We start from the raw sequence: 18204 nt of genomic DNA, 5'->3' as shown, positions 1-18204 counted from the left end.
ATGGCCCTGTGTGAAAAAGTAATTGCCCCTTGTTAAAAAATCACCTATCTGTGGTGTATCACACCTGAGTTCAATTTCCGTAGCCACCCCAGGCCTGATTACTGCCACACCTGTTTCAATCAAGAAATCACTTAAATAGGAGCTGCCTGACACAGAGAAGTAGACCAAAAGCACCTCAAAAGCTAGACATCATGCCAAGATCCAAAGAAATTCAGGAACAAATGAGAACAGAAGTAATTGAGATCTATCAGTCTGGTAAAGGTTATAAAGCCATTTCTAAAGCTTTGGGACTCCAGCGAACCACAGTGAGAGCCATTATCCACAAATGGCAAAAACATGGAACAGTGGTGAACCTTCCCAGGAGTGGTCGGCCGACCAAAATTACCCCAAGAGCGCAGAGGCGACTCATCCGAGAGGTCACAAAGACCCCAGGACAACGTCTAAAGAACTGCAGGCCTCACTTGCCTCAATTAAGGTCAGTGTTCACGACTCCACCATAAGAAAGAGACTGGGCAAAAACGGCCTGCATGGCAGATTTCCAAGGCGCAAACCACTGTTAAGCAAAAGAACATTAGGGCTCGTCTCAATTTTGCTAAGAAACATCTCAATGATTGCCAAGACTTTTGGGAAAATACCTTGTGGACTGATGAGACAAAAGTTGAACTTTTGGAAGGCAAATGTCCCGTTACATCTGGCGTAAAAGGAACACAGCATTTCAGAAAAGAACATCATACCAACAGTAAAATATGGTGGTGGTAGTGTGATGGTCTGGGGTTGTTTTGCTGCTTCAGGACCTGGATGGCTTGCTGTGATAGATGGAACCATGAATTCTACTGTCTACCAAAAAATCCTGAAGGAGAATGTCCGGCCATCTGTTCTTCAACTCAAGCTGAAGCGATCTTGGGTGCTGCAACAGGACAATGACCCAAAACACACCAGCAAATCCACCTCTGAATGGCTGAAGAAAAACAAAATGAAGACTTTGGAGTGGCCTAGTCAAAGTCCTGACCTGAATCCAATTGAGATGCTATGGCATGACCTTAAAAAGGCGCTTCATGCTAGAAAACCCTCAAATAAAGCTGAATTACAACAATTCTGCAAAGATGAGTGGGCCAAAATTCCTCCAGAGCGCTGTAAAAGACTCATTGCAAGTTATCGCAAACGCTTGATTGCAGTTATTGCTGCTAAGGGTGGCCCAACCAGTTATTAGGTTCAGGGGGCAATTACTTTTTCACACAGGGCCATGTAGGTTTGGATTTTTTCTCCTAAATAATAAAACCATCATTTAAAAACTGCATTTTGTGTTTACTTGTGTTATATTTGACTAATGGTTAAATGTGTTTGATGATCAGAAACATTTTGTGTGACAAACATGCAAAAGAATAAGAAATCAGGAAGGGGGCAGATAGTTTTTCACACCACTGTATACAAGAGACGTTGAAAAGGTGTCTGCACTTTTATAAACTGCACACAAAAATGAAAGGCACACTTTGAAAACACATCAGATCTCAATGGGAAAAAAAAATCCTGCTGGCTATCTCTTCTGCTTTGGCGATGTGTTGGGAACGAAAGGATGGCAGCCACATCATCTGATGGAAATGAAAATGATTAACCTACAGAGGGCTCAATTCAAAGACACTCTGAAAAGGCAGGCAGGCGAGTCCATTTTGCTGAAATTTTATTGCAGCAACACCAAATCGTACTCAGTAGTTTGTTTGAATGCCTGACAATGTCCTAATGATACGATTGATGGTGTCCTGGGGGATCTCCACCCAGATCTGGACCAGGGCATCACTGAGCTCCTGGACAGGCTGAGGCGTTGGATGGACCAAACATAATGTCCCACCCAGAGGTGTTCTATTGGATTGAGGCCAGGCGAGTGATCAGTGGGGGCAGTCAATGGTATCAATTCCTTCATCCTCTCGCCACATGAGGCCGGGGATTGTCGTACACCAGGAGGAACAAAGGAGCCACTGCACCAGCATAGGGTTCTGACAAGGGGTCCAAGGATTTCATGCTGATACCTAATGGCAGTCAAGGTTCCGTTGTCTAGCCTGTAGAGGTCTGTGCGTCCCTCCATGGATATGCCTCCCCAGACTGACCATCACTGACCCAGCACCAAACCAGTCATGCTGAACGATGTGACAGGCAGCATAACGTTCTCTACGGCTTCTCCAGACCCTTTCACGTCTGTCACATGTGCTCAGGGTGAACCTGCTGTCATCTGTGAAAAGCACAGAACGCCTGCCAGTGGTGGACCTGCCAATTCTGATATTCTATGGCAAATGCCAATTGAGCTCCACGGTGCCCACTAGAGGACGTCAGGCCCTCAGGCCACCCTCATGAAGTCTGTTTCTGATTGTTTGGTCAGAGACTTTCACACCAGTGGCCTGCCTGCCTGCTGGAGGTCATTTTGTAGGCTCTGCCAGTGCTCATCCTGTTCCTCTTTGCCCAAAGGAGCAGATACCGGTGGGTCCTGATGATGGGTTAAGGACCTTCTGCGAGGGGCCCTGTCCAGCCCTCCCCGAGTAACTGCCTGTCTGCCTCCTAGAATCTCCTCCATGCCCTTGAGACTGCGCTGGGAGACACGGCAAACCTTCTGGCAATGCCACGTATTGATGTGCCTGCCATCCTGGAGAAGTTGGACTACCTGTGCCAGCTCTGTAGGGTCAGGTATGGCCTCATGGTATCAGCAGTGACACTGACTGTAGTCAAATGCAAAACGAGTGACAAAACAGATGAGGAGGGAAAAATGTCTGTGGCCTCCCTCCACCTGTGAAACCATTCATTCCTGTTGTGGGGGTCGTCTCATTGCTGCCCCTCTAGTGCCCCTGTTGTTCATTTCATTAAACTGATTAACAAGCCCCTCTGCTGCTTAACTGACCAACTCAATAGCCCGCATGTTTCATTGACCTGATGCTACACTCTCATTCAAAAGTCTTCCTTTATTTTTTGAGCAGTATATTTTCATTGGAAACGGAGAAGGCAGGAGGAGTAGTGATTGGTTGTTTCTGAAAGTGTCATGTGACTCGTTCTGTCTGGCAAATCAGCTGTCCTTGCAGTTTAGTATTAGAGTTGTCACCATGTGGTGAAAATGGCTGTGTTAAGCTTGTAAATTGCACCAAAGAGGAATGGCGTTATGTCGTACGATTTTTGTGGGCTGAAGGTGTGCCGGGAACACAAATTCATCTCCGCATGTGTGCTCAGTATGGGGATAAAGTTCTCTCTTGTAGATTCGTCTACGAGTGGATTGAAGTGTTCGAAAGATGGCCGTAATAGTAAGACGGATGCAGAGCGCACTTCAGATGTCCAGCTACAGGTATGTGGTGATGATGATGATGATGATGTGAAAGCAGCGGTGCAACCAAAAACATATTTTGCTGATGGCATTAAAAAGTTGGTATGACTCAGAGAAAATGGCATTGCAAAGAAAGGTGACTATGTAGAAAAGTGATGTCATTTGTTTTTGAAATAGATTGTGATGAAAATAAGACACTTGCAGACTTGCTAAGAGTTGTGGGAAATTTCTCCGTATAATATCCGGAGGTCTTGGGGGAAAAAAAAAGACATTTGGCAAAATATCAATATCAGGCAAATGGTGGTTTTTATAGACAAAATGGTGACCGGAAGGAAGTAGAGGTGCAAATGACTTCTTCAGGCTGGGTCAGAAGTGACGTTATCATTCTGTGACCGGAAGTGATGTCATCAGGCTGAGCTGGAAGTGACGTTATCATTCTGTGACCAGAAAGTGACGTCATCAGACTGAGCTGGAAGTGACGTTATCATTCTGTGACTGGAAGTGATGTCATCAGGCTGAGCTGGAAGTGACGTTATCATTCTGTGACTGAAAGTGACGTCGTCAGATGAGCCAAAGTGGAAGTGATGTCTTGTTTGGGAAGCATTATCATTCTGAACTGGAAGTGATGTCAGATGAGTTAGTGAGTTTCATGTCTGTTATTGAGCAAAGTTGATGTCTTTGGGAAGTTCTGGAACTGGGAGAAGATAGTTAGTGAGTTTTGTCCTCAATGGCCTCAATGCTCGATACTAACCGTTTATCCCGCAAGGATTCACTTACCTTAGGGCTTTCTGATTGCCTCCTAACAGTTTGTGTGTGACAAGATATATAAACAAAATTTTTAAAAAGTGTGGAAACTTTTTGAACGTCCCTCGTATTTATGTTCTTTTTTCTCTTGAGCTTCTACAAAGTTTTAATTTTGCCTGGGAGACCAATAAAGTATTCCTAAACTAATGTAGTCTAAATTGTCTAAATTTTCCATGAATCCCTTTTCCTATCTATCTATTACTAGCCATTCCCCGCAGCTCTGCCTGCGTAGTAATAAAACAGGACAGTGAGGAGGGTCTCCTGCCCGACTTCTGATGTCACGCTTCCTCCCCCCTCGGCCTGCTGCATGTCCCTCCTGTTACAAAGCGTATACTTCTTAGCGTGATGAGGTGCACGCCGCCCACATCTGCCTCACCAGTTCAGATGCAACCCGTATACAACACCATGCCCAACACCGCCTGGCCAGTGAGGAGGGTCTCTGCCCGGCTCCCCAGTCTCTGTCTCTGTCTCGGATTAGTGTGAGTATATCACTCCTGCAAGTGAACTATGATACTTAGTGTGATGAGAAAAGTCGCAAAATTGACCGAAAAGTTGAAGCAAATTCTAGAAAAAAACCCGATTTAAATCCGCAATCTAAATATATAAAATTCTTTTCGTGTTTGAAACGGAAATTACGTATGACCACAGAACATATTTTAATACACTACGTGCGTATGACCAGAATCTAAATATATAAAATTTTATGACCACATGTTATAATACACTACAGCGTTTTAAAAATTTTATGACCACAGGAAAGTACTTATGATCACAGAACATCTATACTAATAAAAGGCAAAGCCCTTACTGACTGACTGACTGACTCACTGACTCATCACTAATTCTCCAAGTTCCCGTGTAGGTAGAAGGCTGAAATTTGGCAGGCTCATTCCTTACAGCTTACTTACTTAGTAAGTTAGTAAGCTTACTGCTTACTTAGTTAAGCAGGTTTCATTTCGAAATTCTACATGTAACGGTCATAACGGTCAACAACGTCCGCCATGTTGAACTTTCTTATTTATGGCCCCATCTTCACGAAATTTGGTAGGAGGCTTCCCTGCACTAACCAAAACCAATGTACGTACTTATTTTGGAGGTATGACGCCACTGTTGGCCACCATATTGAACTTTCCAACGTCACTAATTCTCCAACTTCCCGTGTGGGTAGAAGGCTGACCCCATCTTCACGAAATTTGGTAGGCGGCTTCCCTGTGCTAACTGAAATCGATGTACGTACTTATTTCAGTGGTATGATGCCACTGTTGGCCACCATATTGAACTTCCCAACGTCACTAATTCTCCAACTTCCCATGTAGGTAGAAGGCTGAAATTTGGCAGGCTCATTCCTTACAGCTTACTTACAAAAGTTAAGCAGGTTTCATTTCGAAATTCTACGCGTAACGGTCATAACGGTCAACAAAGTCCGCCATGTTGAACTTTCTTATTCATAGCCCCATCTTCACGAAATTTGGTAGGCGGCTTCCCTGTGCTAACCAAAACCAATGTACGTACTTATTTCGGTGGTAAGATGCCACTGTTGGCCGCAATAGTTAATAACAATATAGTTATTGTGTAGGTATTTTAGACTTACTTTACATTGTTCAGGTACCCATTTCCTTTATCATTCCAACCGTTAACCCCCATTAACATGTCTATCGAGGTGATCACCATCGATCAAAGAACTGTCACTTACCGAGTGGTTTCCATGCCCAGAGATGATATTGAAAAGAAGTAAACACCTATTTGGTAAGTAATTATTTAAGAAAACTCTGATATTTTAATAAATATGTATGTATCCATGATATGTTATTTTATGTACTACTGACCACAGAACATACTATAATACACTATGTGCGTATCACCAGAATCTAAATATATACATTTCTTTTCGCGTATGACTGGAAACAGCTTATCTTGACAAATGCCGGTAGACGGAGTAGTGTCTTCATGCCATGTATCCCGCTCATCCCTTGGGACATGGCATTTGACTTCAAAAGGCTACAATTTCCGGTCTGCCTTGCATTTGCAGTTACAATAAATAGAGCACAAGGCCAATCACTTTAGAAAGTCCATGCTTCTCCCACGGTCAGTTATACAGTATGTAGCGTGTCTCGGGTGGGAACACCAAAAAATGTATAAATTTATGCACCTAATCGGCAAAGAAGAAAAATGTGGTTTACCCGAAAGCACTGCAGTAGTACTCAATGTATCTTTACTTCTACTGCTTTACTGTTTAATAATTTATACGCTTCTTATATGTTGTTCAAATTCTTTTATCAAAATTTTTTACTGTTTAATAATTTATATTTATATGCAATGTGCTTCTTATATATTACTTCATATTCTCATATGATAACGATGTTAATAGTGTTGTTTATATTGATTTCTGTTATTGTAAATGCTCTTTATCTGTTGAAAAATAAAATTGGTAATTAACAAACTAAGTCTATATATATATATATATATATATATATACTCAGCAAAAAAGAAACGTCCTCTGACTTTCAACTGTTTTTACTTTCAGTAAACTTAATGTGTAAATATTTGTATGAACACTAAAAGAGTCAACACCATAAGACATAAACTAAAAATGTTTCACAATGTGTCCCTGAATGAAGGGAGGCTCAAAATCAAAAGTACCAGTCAGTATGTGGTGTGGCCACCAGCTGCTTGAAGTACTGCAGTGCATCTCCTCCTCATGGACTGGACCAGATTTGTCAGTTCTTGCTGTGAGATGTTACCCCACTCTTCCACCAAGGCACCTGCAAGTTCCTGGACATTTCTGGGGGAATGGCCTTAGCCATCGATCCAAGTGATCCCGCTCCAGGGTACAGGCCTCGGTGTAACGCTCATTCCATGGACGATAAACACGAATCCGTCCATCACCCCTGGTGAGACAAAACCGTGACTCATCAGTGAAGAGCACTTTTGCCACTCCTGTCTGGTCCAGCGAAGGTGGGTTTGTGCCCATAGGCGTTGTTGCTGGTGATGTCTGGTAAGGACCTGCCTTACAACAGGCCTACAAGCCCTCAGTCCAGCCTCTCTCAGCCTATTGCGGACAGTCTGAGCACTGATGGAGGGATTGTGTGTTCCTGGTGTGACTCGGGCAGTTGTTGTGGCCATCCTGTACCTGTCACGCAGGTGTGATATTCGGATGTACCGATCCTGTGCAGGTGTTGTTACACGTGGTCTTCCACTGCGAGGATGATCAGCTGTCCTTCCTGTCTCCCTGTCTCACAGTGCGGACATGGCAATTTATTGCCCTAGCTAGCCACATCAGCAGTCCTCATGCCTCCCTGCAGCATGCCTAATGCACGTTCACGCAGATGAGCAGGGACCCTGGGCATCTTTCTTTGGGTGTTTATCACAGTCGGTAGACAAGTCTCTTTAGTGTCCTGCGTTTTTAGAACTGTGACCTTAAATGCCTACTTTCTGTAAGCTGTTAAGGTCTTAACGACCATTCCACAGGTGCATGTTAATTAATTGATTATGGTTAATTGAACATGCATGGACAACATTGTTTAAACCCTTTACAATGAAGATCTGTCAAGTTATTTGGATTTTTAAAACATTATTGTTGAAATACACAGTCCTGAAAAAGGGACGTTTCTTTTTTTGCTGAGTATATATATAAAGCACCTTTCATATCTGTGTACCTTATTGTAGAGCACTTTTCACAGCTATTTATTTTCAGCATTGTTTATTGCCTTCATCCATATGTCTAGTCTCGATTTATTGTGGCACCTTTTCTGGAGACAACCATCACAAGGCGCTATATAAAAGACGAGACTGATACGGTTACATAAGAAGAGGGCTACAAATAAATCTTAGTATCTGTATTTCCTCTCATGTGCCCACAGGTCTGGAAAATACCCTGACAAAGGCCTTGAAGAAGCTGGACACCTACCTGTACACTCCCCAGCCTGACGAGGTGGACTCTGACAGTGTTGAAAATGTGACCGTGTCAAAACGCAGGTTTCTGGACGGGGATGAGCTGACACTCGCCGACTGTAACCTCCTGCCAAAGCTTCACATCGTAAAGGTGAGCTGCCACAGTCTGCATTGTAAAAAAACGTCAAATTACAGAAAACCATCAAGTACTTCTGACTTTGCGTCGCTAATGGCTGAACTGTCCCAATGTCCCTTCCAGATGTTTTCAAGAGCCTACAAGCGCCGTGTCTCACTAGAGTCTTGTTGTAGAGGTGATTGCTGGTTTCCCTGTTGGTTGCCATTCCCTTTAGTCTCCACTAGGTGTCCCCTGAATCTGAGACTCACCGTTTCTCCCATCCTCCTATCCCATGAAGCCTGTCTGACTCATAACATAATCTTCTCGAACCTGTTCAATCTGGTTCAGCATTGAGGGAGTCCAGAGCCTATCCTGACAGCACTGGACATAAGGCAGGAAAACAAGCCTGGATGGGATGCAAGTCCATCACGAGGGCTCACGAGTTCTGAGCTGAATTTATTTTCAATTCTTTCTGTCTTTCTCTTGCATCTTTCCTCGCTTTTTTGGGGATTTGGTTACACGTGGAATTCAGTTCTGTTACTTAAAAAATGAATAGAAGTGCATTAAAGACTAGTAAATGTGGTGCCATTGTTACTTTTTAGGGGCACTTCTGTTTTGTGGCCCATGTTTTTTTTTTTTGCTGTTTGCTAGAGGTTTGTTACCCAAGAGTCACTGGGAGTGCACACCATGTGATGTCATCAATATGACAGTTTCAAGGTTGGCACAAAGCACTCCCTAGTCACCCAAGATTGGATTAAACCCTGAGAGTTGGTGAGAGCGATTCTTTAGTCTGACTTCAGTGTACTGATCTTTGGCAGTGACTTTTCGTCTGTGATTTCTGCTTGTTGTTTTGGCTTAAATAAAACATAAAACTGATATTCCAGAAACAAATTTTGGACATGTCTCCTCTTCAGGCCCCTTCCACTAAGAATTTTGCATCTTTTCACTGAGACATAATATTCTGTACCTATTCCCACCCACACTCACCTTCACATAGTGGAATCACTAATTAATTTGATGTCATTTTCAGATTTTGGAAATGTGGAAGGCGAGTAGTTGGTGTCAGAAGTTGGAGCTGAACTAGCAGTGTTTTGTTTTACAATGCAGTACTCCAGCCAGCAGGGGGCTACACTGCCTTCTTGGGTTCACACCTTGTTTCCATATTCACGTAATAATTCTGCATATCAGAAAATAAGTTTTCAAGACAGAACATAAATAGATAAAGGGTTTTAAAGCTTTTCTATGTTTTATAATATTAATACAATAATTTAAATAAATGTACAGCTTTGTACATTATTAAAAAATTTAAATATGAAAATCGAATTATCATTCTCTGCGGTGCGCTGGCACCCTGCCTGGGGTTTCTTTCCTGCCGTGCGCCTGGTGTTGGCTGGGATTGGCTCCAGCAGACCCCCGTGACCCTGTAGTTGGGATATAGCGGGCTGGATAATGGATGGATAATTATCATTCTGTAATTACAGTGGATTCAGAAAGTAATCAGACCCCTTCTCTTTTTCAAATTAAAATTTTTTTTTTCTCATCTTCTACAAAGTTTTAATTTCCCCTTGGAAGCAAAAAAAGTCTATCTATCTATCTATCTATCTATCTATCTATCTATCTATCTATCTATCTATTATATACTGCCTTTCATTATCTATCTATCTATCTATCTATCTATCTATCATTATATAGTGCCTTTCACATCTATCTATCTATCTATCTATTATATAGTACCTTTCACATCTATCAGTCTATTGATTATATAGTGCCTTGCACATCTATCTATCTACAGTATCTATTATATAGTGCCTTTCATATCTATCTAGCTATCTATCAAAATCTATCTACAGTATCTATTATATAGTGCCTTTCATATCTATCTAGCTATCTATTAAATATACAGTGCCTTTAATATCTATCTATCTATCTATCTATCTATCTATCTATTATATAGTGCCTTTTACATCTATCAGTCTATCGATTATATCAGGGGTGTCAAGCTCCAGTCCTGGAGGGCCGCAGTGGCTGCAGGTTTTCATTCTAACCATCTTCTTAATTAGTGACCCGTTTTTGATGCTAATTAACTTATTTAGCCTTAGCTTTAATTAGCTTGTCTCAGATCCCTTAGTTGTTTTTTTCCTTAATTAGCAGCCGGACAGTAATGTGACATAAAACAAGCAGGTCATGACCAGATCAGCTCACCTGTACCCATCAAACAAAATCTGAAAATAAAGATGAAGGTCTCAGTAAGGTGTTGATCCCTCAGGTTACCAAAACATTTAAGGAGTTCTTAGAAAAAAAACAGAATATCAACAGTTTTGGAAATGTCTGCTGTGGGAAAAAGAGAGCAGCGACAAGCCATGGAGTTGAATAACGGGTTTAATTAACAGCAAGAATCAGCTTCTCATTAAGGAACTGGTTGGAGTTTGAAGCCCCAATTTAGCTGGTCATCTGTTGGCTCATTTTATGTCTTATTTCTGTTTGGCTGTCATTTAATAAAGAAAAGAATCGATTCAGGAGACTTAATCCTTAAAAACAGGGCTATTAAAATAGAAGGAAAAGAAGTTAATTAGCAGTGAAAACTGGAGACTGATTAGGAAAAGGGTGAGAAAGAAAACCTGCAGCCACTGCGGCCCTCCTGGCCTGGTTTGACACCCGTGGATTATATAGTGCCTTGCACATCTATCTATCTATATATAATAAAAACCCTATGATGTCAAACCAAAAATTTTTATAATTGTTTTAAACATACAAAAAATATTCCATTGCCACATGTATTCTGGAGTCTTCTTAGGTCTGACGTGACGAGCCTCACCCACCTGGATTTGTGGAGTTTCTTCTCTGCAGATCCTCTTAAGCTCTGTCAGGTTGAGTGGAGACCATCAGTGAATAGCTACAGTATTTTCAGTCCTCTCCAGAGATGTTTAATTAGGCTAAGTCTCGTCTCTGACTGACCAACTCAAGGAGATTCCCAGAGTCGTCCCCAGGCCACTCCTGTCTTGTCTTTGAATTTTGCCGCGTGTCACTGTGCTGTTGAAGGGTGACCTGTCAGTTCAGTCCAGAAGTCTCTGCAGCAGGTTCTCTTTAAGGATATATCTGTATTGAGCTTGGTTCAGCTTTCCCTTCAGCCCTGATTCGTCTCCCACCCTCAACCCCACAACATGATGCTGCCACCACCATGCTTCACTCTATCATAAACCTCTGATCAGTGGAGTATTTTTGGCAGTTTTTCTCATTTCCATTCACATTCTCTGGAGCTCAGCCCAAGTGGCTATTGGGTTACCGGAGCATTCCCTCCCCTGAAGTGGTCGAGGGCAACCCCCCCTGGAGCGCAGTGGTACCACGGGTTTGGAGCATGGAAGCTCAACCCAGTTGGGGCCCGGCCCATGGCCACCAGTAAGGGACGCCTGAAGAGTTCCCGAGCCCTTAATTGCAACACTTCCACCAAACCCGGAAGTGCTGCCGGAATTATGTCAGCAAGCACCTGGAGCCCCCTCATTCACCCCCTCCTCTCAATGATGATCAATAGAATGAGATGAACCTGAGCCAAATTTTAAGTGTCAGAGCAAAGGGTCAATGGGATATTTTAGTGTTTTTTTGGTTCAGTTTAAGGGTTAGGTGTTACGGTTAGGGTTTATGCAAATACTACAGGGCACACCTCCCCGTACACAAACTGTACTTAACATCTGATGTGTATAGGGCACTGTGGACCACCAGGCCGGCACCGCCACCTGAACCTGACACAGACAAGCATGGGACACAAGTTCGAGGCACACACGTGTTTTTATTATTTTTCTTTTACCTCGTGGGAAACGCCTTACCGCGTTTCCCACAAGTACAGCACAGTCTCACAAACAGAATACTCTTTTTCTTCCTCTCTTTCTCTTCTCCTCCACTCCTTCCGGTCAAGCTCGAGTTGTGTCTGCTGGCCCCTTTTGTAACGACCCCAGAAGAGCTCCAGTTGCTTGATGATGTAGTTTCCGGTTGAAGAACTGCCCAAAAGGGCATAGCGGATCCTGCTGCAGCACCCCCTTGCGGCACCCGCAGGGCTGCACCATACTCCAACTCCCATGAAGCCCTGAGGGAGTGTCCGAGGCACCGCTCCAACCCAGGGGGGCTGCCATCTAGCGTCCCGGGGGAGGTAACGCTCATGGAGTCATCTCGGCCACATGCTACAGCACTTATCCTCCATCCATCCTCTTCTGCTTATCTGAGGTCGGGTCGCGGGGGCAGCAGCTTGAGTCTTCCCCGGGGCCTTCTCTCGGTTGGACGTGCCCAGAAAACCTCACCAGGGAGGCGTCCAGGAGGACTCCTGATCAGATGCCACCTCATCTGACTCTTCTTGATGCGGAGGAGCAGCGGCTCTACTCTGAGCTCCTCCCGGATGACTGAGCTTCTCACCCTATCTTTAAGGGAAAGCCCAGAAACCCTGCGGAGGAAACTCATTTCAGCCGCTTGTATTCACGATCTCGTTCTTTCGGTCACTACCCATAGCTCATGACCATAGGTGAGGGTAGGAACGTAGATCAACTGGTAAATTGAGAGCTTTGCCTTACGGCTCAGCTCCTTTTTCACCACGACAGACCGATGCAGAGCCCGCATCACTGTGGACGCCGCACCGATCCGCCTGTCGATCTCGCGCTCCATTCTTCCCTCACTCGTGAACAAGACCCCGAGATACTTGAACTCCTCCACTTGGGGCTATAGCACTTATCTGTAGATAATTTTCCATGATTTAGGGGTGTGGTGGATAATTCAAAAATATTATCCTCACATCACTTTCTTGCCCCCTGCACTGGATACCCCAGTAAGTATGTGACAGGCAAAGTGCATAAGGATCCAATGCAGATTTCTCCTGCTTGACTCCATGACAGTGCTTGCGTCAATGTGGTACTGCTTTCCTACAACGGATTCTAACGGCTATTTTCATTTTCTTTCCATAGATTGTTGCAAAAAAGTACCGTAACTATGAGATCCCAACAGAGCTGACGGGCATTTGGCGCTACCTGAAGAGCGCGTACGAGCGAGACGAGTTCACCAACACGTGTGCGGCAGACAAGGAGATTGAGCTGGCATACCTGGATGTGGCAAAGAGGCTGGTGAAGTAATGATCCCGGGAGACCAGAGGCTGGCGGTTCCCCTCTCTGCTCTGCCAGGCCGGCTGCTGGGTCCTTCTCCACCTTCAAAAGTGTTTTGAAGTATTTTGTGATCTTGTCTTTGGCACCATTTAATAATTTAGACTTGCCACAATGACGGCCTTAATGGAAAGATTGTACACTTTAATCTGTCTGTGTTTTTAATTTTGGGATGATGCTGGGTGGCCTCCCACCCGGAAGAACAAAACAAAAAGGGGTGCCACATTTAGTTCATGATTTCTATTTTTTAATAGATATGTTTATTTTATTTTTTTTTTTATTGCTCTGTGGCATTCACCGTATCCTCATAAGAGACCACAGGTTGAGGCCGAGGGTTTATTGCGAATGTGAATACCAATGTAAAATTTAAACACAATTAATATATTTTATTGTATGAAATAAATAAGGAACACAAACAACCCGGGAGTGTGCATGAGTCACTTTGTTGTGCTGCCGTGAGTCCGTCTTTATCTTTTGAGCTCCACGTGTCCGATGTAGAGGATGGGTGGGATCCCAACAGTGGATTCAGAAAGTCCGCTTCACTTCCTGCACACTTCGTTGTGTTGTAGATGTCATTTGAAAAATAAAATACATAAATCCTTCCTTCTTAGGAGTACTCTATTATATAGTGCCCTTCATATCTATTATATAGTGCCTTTCATATCTATCTATCTAGCTATTATATAGTGCCTTTCATTTCTATTATATAGTGCCTTTCATATCTAGCTATTATATAGTGCCTTTCATTTCTAGCTATTATATAGTGCCCTTCATATCTATTATATAGTGCCTTTCATATCTATCTATCTAGCTATTATACAGTGCCTTTCATTTCTTTCTAACAATTATATAGTGCCCTTCATATCTATTATGTAATGCCTTTCATATCTATTATATAGTGCCTTTTACACCTATCTATCTATTATATAGTGCCTTTCATATATATCTATTATATAGTGCCTTTCACCTCTATCTATCTATTATATTGTGCCTTTCATTTCTATCTATCATCTATCTATCTGTTATATAGTGCCTACTCAGACTCTTAATTCACTACTTTGGAGAAGCAGTAATTCCAACTTTGACTCTTCATGAAGAACTGCCATTATCGGCCCCGGAGAGACCACCTGTAAGTTACTGCGAGTGGAGCACGTCCTGCGGGTGTTAGCTAAGCTCCCTCTTTCACTCAGCCCCCTGCTTTCTACGCAAAACAGCCATTTGAGCTGGCCGAAGTACAGATCCTGCCGACTATGCCAAATGTTTGGTCACAATCACACCACAATCCATCCCAGGTTGCACATTTTGCACTGTGGAGTGCATTGTGGATTCAGAAAATATTCAGGCCCCTTCAGTTTCTACACACTTTATTGTGTTGTAGATTTTAATTTAAAATGGGGAAACTTGCCATTTTTGCGCTACACTTAACAACTTGTAATGACAAAGTGACAACATATTTTCAGAAAGGTTAGTAAATTTATTAAAACTCAAAAACTGGAATCTCTCCTTCATAGAAGCATTAAGAGTGGTCTGTGGCGCCGTGGCGATTTTAAATAATTACGCCTCATGAAATGCAGGCTCTATTTGGGTGTGGGTTGTTGCTCAAACATGTTATGCTCCGAGGATGGCCTGAATGATTTTGAAGGCAAATGCATGCGTCAGTCAGGTGCCTCATTGATTCCTTGGAGAGAGAAGCATTCACACCTGTGCCACGATTTGAAGAGGCCTTTATTGGCACGGCCATCAACAGTGTGTCTGTCTGCGGAGAGAGTGTCGAACTCGTCACCTCTGTAGTGACATTCATGTCTCTGGTGACTCTTCCTGTGAAGTCAGTAGATGGATTGGGACAGCATGGGGGGTCATGAGGTCAGTGGAAAGGGGTGTGTGGTCTCCTGATATCTCAGCAAAACGACGAAGGTCCAAGTCTTTTGAGTTCTGCTGCTCCCGGTCTTGCTATATGGATGTGAGACATGGACACTTTTCAGTGACCTGAGACGAAGACTGGACTCCTTCAGTTCTGTGTCTCTTCAGGGTAACGCTGGTTTGACTTTGTGTCCCAATTGAGGAGCATTACCTGCATTGTGAGGGAGTGTCAGTTATGGCACTACGGCTCATGAGGATGATCTGGCTCACAGGAACCTCATTGTTGAGGACCTAAATTTTTGTTGAATAAGCAGTTGCTCACGGAGTCCCGAATGAGGCACATTACCTGCATTGTGTGTCAGTTTTGGCACTACGGCCATGTGGCGCGATTCCCCAAAGGTGATCTGTCTCACAGGATCCACACTGCTGAGGACCCGAGCAGCTGGACTAGGCCAAGAGGATGCTCTGGTTGCAGCTGATAGACAGTCATTTCTGGAGGGTGGACCGCGTGTCTGCCTGGGGGGATGCCAACCGAGATTCCCAAGGTGTTTCATCATCTGGTGGGTGCAGCAACGTACTGTACCAGTGCATGCTCCCCAACCTGACCTGACCTGACCTGACTTTACAACAGTCAACCCTTCTTAATCTAAACCTCACGTATTTTGCCCCACACCATCAGAATCAAGCTGCCAGCTCAGTGAGTGATGCCATAATCAAAGGAAATTTCTGAAGAGGTCAGAGAAAAAAAATCGTTGCCATCTACCATTTACAGCGGTACCTTGAGATACGAGTGCCCCAACGTTCGAGTTTTTTAAGATACGAGCCATCACTTGGTCGATTTTTTTGCCTTGAATTACGAGCCAAAATTCGAAAAAACGAGCCATCAATGAGCTTGTCGCCGCACATTCCGAGGAACTGACGACGGAGGAGTTGACGGAACTACAGACGCAGCAACATACGGAGGTCCTGCAGGAGATCGGCATCGTGGAGGAGGTTATCTCTTAAAAGGAGATAAAGGAAGTGTTTGCAACGTGGGAAGAAGTTTCGAACTTTAAAGAAAAGAGAAGTTACAACTGGTTGTGCGGCGGCGCTGCTTTTTAATGACACTCGCCTAACTCATCTCAGAAACACTCTATAAAGGGGAGGACGAAACAAAGCTCCTTGGAGAGGTTTCTATTGAAACGCCTTGAGAATGAAAGTGACGAAAAAGAAAAAAAACGAGTGAAGAGGAAAATTAAGTTAAGCAAAAGTGAAGTGAAAGAAGAAAACATTACAATACGCTAATCGACTCCGCCAACATCTGTTTATTTCTTTAGATCAGCGTTTCTCAACCTTTTAAGTATTTGTGACCCGAGTTTTCATATCAGTTTTAATCGCCCCCCCCTAACATTTTTTTGAAATGTTGATGCATATTTTATTATACCTACTTAACTTTTATCAACATTTATCTAACTCTATATTTATTGTTCTAGTATCAGAATGTAGTTTAAGTTCATTTGTTTTAGTTTCAATAGATGTATTTTTCTTTTTTTCACATCTTCGCGCCCCCCTTTTTGTTACTTCGCGCCCCCTAGGGGTGCCTGCCCCACAGGTTGAGAACCACTGCTTTAGATTCTCTTTTATGTATTGGGTTTTATTTTGTTTGTATACAATATTTGTTCATTATAAATATATTTTTCTTATGTTGAGAACATTAAACAAAAAATTGGGGTGTTTTTTGGGGGGGCTGGCACGAATGAATCTCATTTCAATTAATTTCAATGGGGAAAATGGATTTGAGATACGAGCATTTTGACTTACGAGCTCAAATTAAACTCGTATCTCAAAGTATCATTGTATTTCTAAGGCAAACTCCAGTCCTGGAGGGCCGCAGTGGCTGCAGGTTTTCATTCTAACCATCTTCTTAATTAGTGACTAGTTTTTGCTGCTAATTACTTCTTTTAAATAACTGGACTCAGGCCCTTTAGTTGTTTCTTTTTCCTTAATTACCAGCCAAACAATAATGAGACGCACAATAAGCCACCACATCACACAATATCTGAAAATAAAGAACGGTGATTCACATTTTAATAGCCCTGTTAGAAGGATTATAATAGCCCTCATGGACCCCGTGATCATCAGAGGTGACTGTGCAGAGGGTGCAGACCTTTAAATATCTGGGAGTGCAGCTGGATGACAAACTGGACTGGACTGCCAATACTGATACTCTATGTAAGAAAGCTCAGAGCAGAATATACTTTCTGAGAAGGTTGGCATCCTTCAACATCTGCAGTAAGATGCTGCAGATGTTCTACCAGACGGTTGTGGCGAGTGCCCTCTTCTACGCGGTGGTGTGCTGGGGTTGCAGCATAAAGATGAAAGACGCCTCACGCCTGGACAAACTTGTTAAGAAGGCAGGCTCTATTGTAGGAGTAAATTTGGACAGTTTAACATCTGTGGCAGAGCGACGGGCACTAAGCAAACTCCTGTCAATCATGGAGAATCCACTGCATCCACTTAACAGTGTCATCTCCAGACAGAGGAGCAGCTTCAGTAACAGACTGCTGTCACCGTCCTGCTCCACTGACAGACTGAGGAGATCGTTCCTCCCCCACACTATGTGACTCTTCAATTCCACCCGGGGGAGTAAATGCGAACATTAATTTTATTTTAATTCTTTTCATTTTTATTACTCTTTAATTTAATATTGTTTCTTTATCAGTATACTGCTGCTGGATTATGTGAATTTCCCCTTGGGATTAATAAAGTATCTATCTATCTATCTATCTATCTATCTATCTATCTATCTATCTATCTATCTATCTATCTATCTATATATCCATTATATAGTGCCTTTCATTTTTATCTATCTATCTATTATATAGTGCCTTTCACTTCTATCTATCTATCTATCTATCTATCTATCTATCTATCTATCTATCTATCTCTCAACTCACCAAAACACTGTGACGATGTTCTTATGAAAAATACAGAAAATCAACAGTTTTGGAAATGTCAGTTGTGGCAGAACGAGAGCAACAACAAGCCGTGGAGTTAAATAGCAAGTTTAATTAACAGCAGGAATTGACTTCTCATTAAGAAACTGGTTGGAGTTTAAAGCC

At 42.9% G+C, this 18204-nt stretch overlaps 1 protein-coding gene across 2 annotated transcripts in view; it reads left to right on the top strand.

Moving 5' to 3' along the window:
- The window catches only part of LOC120526315 (chloride intracellular channel protein 5-like), a 175064-nt gene extending 161402 nt beyond the window's left edge, over window positions 1–13662 (top strand). For both annotated transcript variants that reach the window (XM_039749449.1, XM_039749451.1), the window contains exons 5-6: window positions 7963–8144; window positions 13052–13662. In XM_039749449.1, coding sequence (XP_039605383.1) covers window positions 7963–8144; window positions 13052–13216 — 347 coding nt within the window. In that variant the 3' untranslated portion in view covers window positions 13217–13662. The remainder of the gene's footprint in view (window positions 1–7962; window positions 8145–13051) is intronic.
- Window positions 13663–18204: the final 4542 nt, after the last annotated feature.

This window comes from Polypterus senegalus, chromosome 3, assembly GCF_016835505.1.
Source record: "Polypterus senegalus isolate Bchr_013 chromosome 3, ASM1683550v1, whole genome shotgun sequence".
Lineage (NCBI taxonomy): Eukaryota > Metazoa > Chordata > Cladistia > Polypteriformes > Polypteridae > Polypterus > Polypterus senegalus.
This window is presented reverse-complemented; position numbering and strand designations above follow the sequence as displayed.